At 46.0% G+C, this 10,890-nt stretch overlaps 1 protein-coding gene across 1 annotated transcript; it reads left to right on the top strand.

Annotated features, from left to right (window-relative positions):
- The first annotated feature begins 601 nt into the window (after nt 1-601).
- LOC128352553 (uncharacterized) lies at nt 602-10,223 on the top strand. The gene is made up of 2 exons (XM_053313250.1): nt 602-809; nt 9,534-10,223. The coding sequence occupies exons 1-2, from the start codon at nt 669-671 to the stop codon at nt 10,032-10,034; spliced, it is 642 nt and encodes a 213-aa protein (XP_053169225.1). The 5' UTR covers nt 602-668; the 3' UTR covers nt 10,035-10,223.
- Nucleotides 10,224-10,890: the final 667 nt, after the last annotated feature.

Here is a 10,890-nt window from a genome sequence, read left to right as displayed (position 1 = left end):
CAGTTGCACTGTAGCAACAGAGCAATACAAGTAGGAATAGAAAATAACAAACAAATCAAGCAAATAACTGCGGCCAGCTTCTCCTCAGTCTGACCCTGCAAAGGAGAGAGGAGGAAAGGAATAAGTCCCTGCGGCTGGCCAGGGCTTGTTTTGAAATAATGACATGGGAAGACCAGGCTTCTGATTGGCCACACGATTTAATGCCGGGTGGACCAAGACTGTGTCTGTCGAAATGCGTCTGGCCCAAGACACTGGATTGTCACAGCATCTCCTTCCGCTGCGCCACATCACAGAAGCCCAATCTACATGTGCTACAGAACACTTCATTCCTTTGATATAGACAGTTGTCAACCTCTTTGAAGCGCAGGACTCCCGTGTCGCAGGGGCATCCCCTCTCAGTGGTGGGGGCCTTTCTGTCTCTGCCTTCTGATACAGCTGAGGGGAGGGCATGGCATGCAGCAAGGAACTGAAGAACACGGCCTCAGGCAGGTCAGGACCTTGCAGATCTCCGGGCAGGGACACCAGAGCAGGAGTGGTGTTGCTCCAGCCATGTTGACAAGCCCAATGCAGGCTTTGATCTCCCACCGGCTAGTTAGGGTGGTTGTGCAGCAACCTTCCAGGAAGGCTTTGCTGATGCTCAGCATGTCAGCCACCGTCTGGGGAAATGCATGTTGCGTCCTCTGGGTGCCGAGCCTGTTCTGAATCTTTCTGTCTCAGGTATGAAAGCACTGCATGTCCGGGTGGACTATCACCGTTTACGTAAGCGTCCCTATAAAAAAACTGAACATCGGATGCCAGGACCTGTTTACGTAAGTTTTATGCAAGCGTCACATTCCCTCCAGCAGAAGAATGGGGTTCAGAACCCATGGGGGGTGGGCCGCATCCTTGGGCCATGGAGGGATGGAAGATCTTTCTCCCATTCCACTTGTGCAAGGGGTCCCACTGAAGTGGGGCTGTCAGTTACTGAGGTTTGGGGACTTCCTAACTCTGAGTCAGGGATAGGAGGACAGTGACTTGGAAACTATTCCTCCTCCTCCCCCCCCCCACTTCTGGGCATCACAGCTGTGCCAGGGCACAGCAAGGAAAGCAACAGAAGGATGCTGTGGAGAGAGCCATTGACACATCTGGCACTGTCCATCTTGCATCAGTTTGTTACCTGGGAGAACCCCAGTTACCACAAACCAGACGAACAAGGATGATTGAAGGAAGCAATAGTCATCATTTATTGAACCAAAACCAGTGCTGGTGGCTTTTCCTGGCGCCTCGCGGCCTACCAGAAAAAAACGCGCCAAATACCCAGTGCCTTGGGATTTTATACCTTGGCATTGTTACACAGCTGGGCATCACCATTCAGCCCGAGGGACCAATTAGTTTATTACATTTACACATGTGTTTGCCTTGAGGCTGGACTTTGCCTTAAGTTTCGGTTCCTCAGCACACAGATAAGCAAATTAAGAGAAGATACATCTACATTCCAAGAAACAGAACAGTTACAGTCTGAAATAAGCCTATCAAGTCAAGTCAAGTCAAGTTTTATTTACGGTCCTAGACCAAACAATCCATGCATACAAATAGCAGAACAATTTATAAAAACTCTATAGGTTCTCATTATACATCTTAAAAGCAATATAACAAAATTTAGCTACAGAGTTAAAATTAAAAACATTTTCATCAGAGAGTAAAAATTTAACAATTTGTTCAGCAGATCGGTCCGTCTGTTTACAGACCAGAGGTAGAATTAAGTGCTCCCTTGATTGCCTATGTATTTTACAGGATAATAGAATATGCTCAATAGATTCTATTTCCCCACTGCCGCATCTGCAGAAGCGTTCTTCCAGGGGAACACCACTGTATCTCCCGGCTAATAGTGCAGAGGGAAAAGAATTTGTTCTTGCCCTTGTAAATGCCCACCGGAATTTGCTGAGTGTAATATGGGACAAATAATTTGCTGGTGAAAGATCCCATCTAGTTCTTACTCCTTTATAGAATTGTGTCAAAGAGGCCCAGTTATTTTGCAATTCAATATCTGTCAAACGCTGTTTTACTATTCTTTTAGCATTTCCCAAGTCTAACTCCAGCAGTTGTTCAGGGTCTATTCCTAGAGCAGCAAGCTTTTTACTAACTACAGTGCACCACTGCGGTTGTGGGTTTAACGATAGAAACTGAGGAATTAGGCCCACCGGGCGTAGGTGGACTCTCAACCAAAAGTAAATGATTAATAGCCAGGCACGAGATTCGATCTTTATGAGGCCAGCCTCCATACGCAGTATTACGTTTGCGGTGCATCTTGTAGTACCAAAGATAGCTCTCAAGAAACTGGATTGAATTCTTTCAAGCATATCAAAGTTCGCATAAGGTCCCAATTGGATCCCGTACAACAGCTGAGGGATAACCTTTGCTAGATATAGTTTTAAAGCCGCAGGAATAAAACCTGCTCCCTGCGTTCTGAAAAATCTGTTAATTGCCACCACACTGCGTTTTGCTGAGTCAGCTACCATTCTCATATGTGCCGCTTTCCCAGCATTTTGTTGGAAAACCACCCCAAGATATTTTATTTGATTGACCTGTTCTAATTTATGTCCATCCAAGGTCCATGTAAATTTCCTTGGTTTATTTTTAAAGCACATAATTTTAGATTTGTTATAATTGATCTTCAAGTATTCCTCTTGGCAATATGATGTTAGAACGTCTAAAGCTCTTTTGAGCCCGACCCTGGTTTGAGATAAAATAACCGCGTCATCCGCGTACATCAGGATCGGGATCTTTTTGTTGGCTAGTTTAGGTGCGTGGATATCAACATTTTGCAGCCGTTTAATCAGATTGTTAATGTAAAGATTGAATAAATAAGGGGCCAACACACACCCTTGCCGCACACCTTTCTCTGTTGGAATTGAATTGGTGAAATTGCCGGCAGTGTCTAAACGTACTCTTAAAGAGGAGTTCTCATGGAGCTTGATGAGCAATAATAAAAGCCTTTGATCTATAGATGTACTAGCCAATTTAGTCCATAGTAAACTCCTTGAAATTGAGTCAAAGGCCATTTTAAGATCCACGAAAGCGGCGAACAGTGGTCTTTTATGGACCCTAACTTGTTTGTCCACAAGTTGTTGTAAAATTAAGCAATGGTCCATAACCGATCTATTCGGTCTAAAACCTGCTTGCTCATCATGGATTATATGCTCCTGCTCCATCCAAGAGCAAAGTTTTACACACAGATGTTTGGCGTACAATTTACTTATTATATTCAAAAGGCTAATTGGCCTGTAATTAAAGGGATCCTCCCTATTGCCTCTTTTATAGATCGGGACCACCATGGCTGAGCCCCACTGCTGAGGGAATTGTGCAGTTTGATCTATATAGGTGAACAAAAGAGCCAATGCTGGGGCCCACCAGTCTATATGAGCCTTTAATAGTTCTGGAGGGATGTAATCGTTCCCGGGTGCTTTTCCACCCTTCAGCTGCATAATTAGTTGTTCCACCTCATAGGTGGAGACCGTAGGCCAGGAAGGTAAAGTATCTATATGTAGGTCAATCTGGGGTTTAAATGTGTGGTTGCTATAGAGTTCCCGAAAGTGTGATTCCCATAATTCAGGGGCAATTGGACAGGCCTGTTCTGAGTTTACCTTCTTTTGGGATAATGAAATCAGCCTCCAAAAATGTGTTAAATCATTTTTCCTGGCTGCTTCTATCAGAGATAACCATTCCTTTTGAGTTGCAATCATCTTCTTAGTTCTAAGAAGAGCTTTATACTCCTTTTTCTTTTTAGACAGTTCTAAATGTGTATGTGTAGACGGGCAGAGAATAGCATATTTTGAGAGCATGACAAGATGCTTTTTTGTCCTTATGCAATCTTGGTCAAACCACTTTTTGGTATGGCCAGTTTTCTTTTTAGATTTGGCACGATGATCTTTAGTTAGTAGAGATTTAATTGATCTTGTAAGAACCTCATACTTTTCAAGAATATGGGCATTTTGGTCTCTTTTAATCAGTGCATCCAGCAGCCCTTCCTTAAGTGATTCTCCGTTCTTCGAGTTAAACCATTCGGAGAAAACTTGATTAATTTGGGAATTCCATTTGATTCTGGAAGTCCCATCAATGGCCTGTTGTGTAAAGGGCATAACTCTAGAACTCGTATCTTGCTTCATGAAAGTGTATTTTAGTACTAAAGGATAATGGTCACTTTCTGGCCTAGCTATGATGTTAAATCTAGGTATTGCCTCAAATACATCTCTAGAAACTAATACATAGTCAATAGTAGATCGATTAGTGCCCCGTTGGAAGGTAAATTTTCCTGGGCAGTCCCCAGATGCAGTGCCATTCAGAATTAATAAGTCCAGTTTGTTAGCCATTCGGGCTAAACATAACCCCGCGAAATTGCACGTTAGGTCTAGAGAAACGCGATTAGATAAACCAAGTTCTAACTCATCCAATGGGGGCCACAAAGAAAAACTTCCATAAAGTGAGACGTCATTGTGACCTAGTCTCGCGTTGCAATCTCCAGCTATAATCAGAGGCGTATTAGGGTATTCATCTATAAGCTTAAAGATGTATTGTTCAATTTCACCCCAAAGCGCCTCCGTCTGTGAGATGCAACTCTGCGTTGGGACATATAAGTTTACACACAGAAAGCTGGTTTTATGATCAGAGACCAGTATAGCCAAAGCCCACTCCCCAGGACAAGATACCTTCACCACCTGCGCATTAAAGCGTGGGGTGATAAATATACCAAGGCCTCCCAATGGTCTACCAGCCTTCTTACTAGCCAGAGCTGGCCTCGTGTAGGAAATATAGTTTTTGAACTTTATTTCGCCTAACCACCATGTCTCCTGTAAGATTATGATATCAAACTTAGAGAGAAAATTCAGGAGGTCACAATCTAAAAGTTTAGAGCCCCAACCATGGATATTCCAGACAATTATTGTAGCGGATTGACAAGCCAGGTGTGGAATAGGATGTCAGTTTTGCCTGGCAGTGTCCCCGACAGTGTCTCGTTCCACCAAAGTTTCTTCTCCTTCAGCGAGCCAATCCCTCAAACCCAGTTTGGATGGAGATTGAAGTAGAACAGAGTTGAATTGAAATGAATGCTCTATAAGCGGAGATAATAATTCCATAGAAGCATTATCCAAGGAACTATTAGGCTGTCCAGTTAAGTTCCTGTTAGTTGCACTCAACGCTTCTATTTGGGTTGAGTTATTGGTTGAAATCAATGCATAAAACTCATCCAAATGTGGGTCAGATGATAGTGGTATCGCTGGAATAAACTTACCAGGATGCATTGTTTTAATGGGTGCTCGTTTAGTGGCCGAAGGAGTTATGTTCAGTTTATCCTCCGCCACAAGGGGTTGTATTTTCCTTGGTGTAGTGGTTAAATAATCGCCAGGTTGTGATGGATCGTTCCAAGGGTTGGCGATTTCATAATGAGGATGGTATTGAGTTCCGCTGTATTGTTCTGAATAAGGAGTAAGTTGTGTACTTCCCTCTCTCAAAGGGGAGCTCAGCCCATTCACTGTTTCGTATCTCGTAGAACAGACTGCATCTTTAGATCTAGTAGGTACGTAGGTACGTTTGGGGCAGCGGACAGTAGAGTTATTAAAGTTCCTGCTGTCTCCAGTTGAGCATTCTATTAAGGATAACGTAATCAATTGGGAAACATCCCACGGTCCTGTTAGGTACTCAAGATCTCCTGCTGTCTCCGTTGCTATGGATGTAGAGGATGGAGAAACTTGGGATTGCTTATCTACAGATTTTGAAGTAGATTTCCCCATCCTATGCTGTTTAACCTGAACAAAATATTTATCCAATGGAGTCGCAATTGAGGGTTTAGAAAATACTCTTTTGGGGAAGATTCTCCACTTATGCAGAAATTTCCTCATCCTTGCCAAGGATGCAGGAATTAGATCATTTTCAAAGGATAGTAGTAACTTCAGCACGAGGGGATTCCTTGTATGCTGCCTTTCAAATTTCTTAAGGTCCACAGATTCCTCCTCAAAACCCAGCAGCTGCGCCAAAGATTTTTTGATATTATGCAATTTATCCCAGCGACAAACATTATGTCCATCCAGAATGATAATGAGTTCACTCTGGCAGGGTTGGAAAATATACCCTGCACCAGATTTAGCAGACAAATCATCAGCTATTGGGGAGCAGCAAATGGTATCTGCACCAGTGATTACTGTCTGAGAACATGCTTCAGCAGTAGCAATGGGTTTAATTTGCCTTGTAGTGTTATTCAATTGATTTACTTGTTCATTAATCTTATCCAGTTTTGCATTTACTGTAGAAAATCTCTGAAATAGGCACAACAAGGTTTCAATCATTAAAATAAAGGATTTTAGATTGGGGTCGGAGGCTGAGTCAGCTGCTGCCAGGTTCTTTAGCATTGTATCCACTCCAGTGGTACCATTCCCAGCCAGTGGATTCACCTGTGCATGGGGCGTAAGTGGTGAGGAAATTGAGATCCCAGAGACAGACAAATTCAAGGAATCCTCAGATCTATTAGCATTTCTATTTCCTGGATTGATCTCATTTATCTCATTTAACATACATATTGGTGTCTGTTTCATAAGAAAGGAATCTAGCTTTGTTTGCGTATACGCTGTAGTTAGTTTGACTTCAGCTAGAGAATCGTGCAGCTGTTTCTTGTTAGATATGGAGTGTTTCTTATTACCAGTTATCTTCCTTTTAGTGCACTTCTTTCTCATTGTTTGGGCTCGCTTCATACTTGCTGTTTAATTATCTCCTCTGTTGGTCATATGCTGTCAAAGTCAAACTTTTAAACAGTCCCAAATCTTATTCAACCATCCACCATCCACCTCATCGAACACGAACCCCCCGGTAGCAGGCTGTCTGCCAGCCGGTCAGCTTCAAACTTCGTATCTCAGCCTTGATATTACAGTATTCTTCAAAGTCTAGGCTCCTCAGCAACCCCAATTTGCTAATGTTTACAGCAATACTGTTAAGGAAGATTAAAACCACAAGTAAGTCTTTAAAATATTAAAATACAGCTCACAAGACGCTGATGAGACTGAGAGGGAGCCAGAAGCCTATCATTCGATGCCTATGCTAATGCAGTTTGCAACATCCGTACCCACTTCCCCCACCCTGTCTGTCCTTGGTAGATAAGAGACTCAACAGTTTCAACAGTAGAGAACAATAAGGAATTTTCCATTCCACAAGTTGGTCCAAATAGACCCCCTCAGTGGAAGACTTTCCAGGGTGAAGTACTCCTCAGTCTTAGGACAGCGATGGGGTCCGTCCGTGCAGAGCATGTCTCTGCTCCTTGGGCTCATCCCATGCCTACTTGCAGACTCTGGTGTAAGGCTTGCGATCAGAGCTTGTTTACCCCACAGACTTCGGTTGGATCAATCTTCACGGCCCTCCTACCCCGCCCTCACTCCCGAGGAAGCTTTTTTGTTTGGTTGTGTAAGCATTGCCACTGCAGGTCATGGAGCAATTCATAGACTCTGAGTAAGACAGGTCTCTCTTTTCAAGACATTACAGAAATAGCTTGGGAAAGAACATGACGGATAGGGTGATCGAATATTCACCCATGCATTTAATAGATGGGATAAGATAATTCTCCAGAATGTTCTCTTCAGCTCTAATCAATGCATTGGTCAGTATTCTTTTCTAAGTCGGCACTTGTGATCCTTTCAGGGCAGCCATTCAAACTCGTGATCAAATGGGTCGGCTAGTGGGGTAGTGTATGCAGGCACCGTGAGTAAAGGGTGCACCTTGAAGTATAGCTCAGCCCCCAGATGCTGCTGCAGGCCTGTGTTAAGGGCCCTATTCAAGAAGCCAACACTTCTGTGCGCCTTGTGAAGTTTCAATGGATAACACACCACAGAGCTGTCTTCATGGCTATTAGTTGGTGGGACAAGCACCCAGCCTCTTTCAGGAGCTCTGCACCCTCCCAAGCGCCAATCACATACCAGTCAAAAACCTCATCAGAGAAGAGGGAAAGGAATGCATGGGAGGCGTGTGCAGACTCTGACAGTGTCATCCTACTTTCCCGGAGCATAGGAGGAGCAAAGTTGGAGGAAATGCCTTCAGAGTATCAGGAGGAATCCAGACCTCAGAGCAGTGACCTTGACTCTGTTCCAAGCAGGGGCCATTGGAGCAGAAACCCTTCAGCCTGAGAACCATTCCCCACTGTGCTGACCTTGGCATGGCCCTGCTCTTTTCTCAGTGCCGGCAGGGCCCTTTCAGAGAGAAGGAGCCCTCTTAGAAGAGCTCTCTGGAAAGGCTGAAGTTCCAGCATGCCTGCCAACATAGAACAGGGGCTCAAGGGGGTTCCTTTTTCCTTAGGGGAGCACACACATATATAAACACTGCGGCCTGTGCAGATGGCAGCACTGCACATTGGGTATGGTCATCCACACATATGGGTCCAGGGGGACTGTGCAGAGTTTTTGGCTTGGGCTGAAGCTGCGCACAGGCCCAGCAAATAATTTGTCAGGGTTAGGGCTAGACAATCACATAAGGTGAAGGAGGCCTGCTGCTGAAGAACACTGCTTCAGGCAGCTCTGAGGGGAGCAAGATTCGGGCAGGAAGATCAGGACCTTGGATAGCTCCAGACAGGAACAGTCCAACTGGTGGGGGACACCAGAGCAGGGTAGATGTTGCTTCAGCAATGTTGAGAAGCCCACTGCCAGCTTCCATCTCTTGCTGGCTAGTTAGAATGGCCGGCTGGCACAACAGTTGTGCCCTTGTGCCGCATCTTTCCACCAGTGCTCTCCTGCTGCTCGGAATGTCAGCCACCATCTGAGGAAATGCATTTCCAGCCCTCTGGGTACCGAGCCTGTGCCGAAACTTTCTCTTGAAGGTGGAAGAGCCTTGGCTTACTGAGTGTCTGTCACAGGGTGACTATTAATTTAAATGTGCACAATGGCGAAAAGAAAAACCTGCCCATCACATGAGGAGACCTCTCAGCATACGTTCTATGAAATCTTACCTTCCTAACAGAAGAGGAATGGGGGCCGGAACCAGAGGGTGGGGGGCTGCATCTGGCACTGTCCATCTAGCATCAGTTGGTTCGCATGTCCTCCCGCCCTGGAAGCCTTTCCAGTCTTTGGTGATCCTCTGCCTTAGTCCAGATCTAGGGAAGGTCAGTGCAGTAGTCCCATGATCATTCCTGTGATGTAGCTGAGATTTCAGAAGTGGGTCTGTGTCCTTTTCTTGATTTCTTTTAGAAGTTGAGAAAAAGTCAAGATGGCACAGGGGCTCAGGGGGATTCCTTATCCCTTAAAAGAGCACACACACACCCCGGTCCTGCACAGAGAGCAGCACTGTGAGACCAGACCAGACGGAGAGACCAGAGCAGGGTAGAGGTTGCCTCAGCAATGTGGACAAGCCCACTGCAGGCTTAGATGTCTTGCTGGCTAGTTAGGGTGGCTGTCTAGCACAACAGTTTTGCGTTTGTGCAGCATCATTCCAGCAGTGCTCTGCTGCTGCTCCGGATGGCAGCCACAGTCTGAGATCATGCTTCTTCATCCCTCCGGGTACTGAGCCTGTGCTGAACCTTTCTGTTGCAGGTCCAAGATCCATGGCTCGCTCCAGGACTGGGTGGATTTCTCCCGGAGCATGAGCGCTGGCTGCAAGAATTTCTCTGTGGCACGATGAGACCTTTGCTGGTACGTATTATGCATTCCCTACGGAAGAGGAATGGGGGTAACAACCCAAGGGATGGTCCGCATCCTCAGGATAGGGTGGGAGTGCTAAATCTGCCACCCATTCCACTGGTGCCAGGGGGACCGGTAAAGTGGGGCTATCGGGGTCTAAACTATGGGGACTTCTTATGGGACAGGGCAGTTAATCAGAAAAGAATCCCACCTCTCCTTTTCACCCTGGGGGGCTTCACACTGCTGTGCACCACAGCCAAAGCTGCACACAGGCGCAAGAAACAATTTGCTAGGGTTTACCGAGCCTGTGCTGAACCTTTCTGTTGCAGGTCCAAGAGCCTTGGCTCGCTCCAGGACTGTGTGGAATTCTCCCTGAGCGTGAGCGCTGGCTACAAGAATTTCCCTGTGGCATGATGAGACCTATGCTCGTACGTACACAACAGTTTTGCCATATACTGAGTGGCAGTATACCATTCGTCCACCTAGCTCAGTATGGTCTACACAGAGTGGCAGCGGCTTCTCCAAAGTTGATTGTTCAGCATCATTCTAATAGCACTCTGTGGTTCTGGATGTCAGCCACCATCTGCGGAAATGCATTTTTGGTCCTCGGGGTACTGAGCCTGTGCTGAACCTTTCTGCCTCAGATCCAAGAGCCTCAGCTCACCCCAAGACTGCATAGATCTTGCCATGGGAGTGAGCATCACCTAAGGAATCTGAACATCTCATGCCAACACCTATCCATATGCATTTTATGCAAGGCTTAAGTCTTCTATAGAAGAGGAATGGGGGTTGGAACCGAGGGGTGGACTGCATTCTTGGGCCATGTAGGGAGTGCTAGATCTTTCCCCATTGCACTTGTGCAAGGGGGTTGTGGTAGAGTTTCTGTGAAGGTTCAATAGACAACACACTACGGAGCTGTACTCATCATGGCCATTAGCTTGCTAGGACAAGCTCCCAGCCAGTCTCAGGAGCTGTGCGCCCTCCCACTATGGAGTCACGTATGCATCAAAAACTAGATCTGAGAAGAGGGAAATGAACCCAGGGGAGGTGGGCACAGACTCTGGCAGGGCCATGCTACCCAGCACACTCAGCCAGCAAATAACCCAGATCGGAGGAAATGCCTTTAAAGCCTGTGTCCGCCTCCCACGGGACCCTCCCCTCCGACGACCCAGCCCTCAACTCACACACTAGTTGGGGAACACCAAAAACATGCACAACCCCCCCAAGGAGAACAGGATTCCTGTACCATTCAGTCTCTGATTTGGACTGT

This window comes from Hemicordylus capensis, chromosome 3, assembly GCF_027244095.1.
Source record: "Hemicordylus capensis ecotype Gifberg chromosome 3, rHemCap1.1.pri, whole genome shotgun sequence".
NCBI lineage: Eukaryota > Metazoa > Chordata > Lepidosauria > Squamata > Cordylidae > Hemicordylus > Hemicordylus capensis.
Note: the sequence above shows the minus strand (reverse complement) of the source record. Positions and strands in the feature narration are given on the sequence as shown.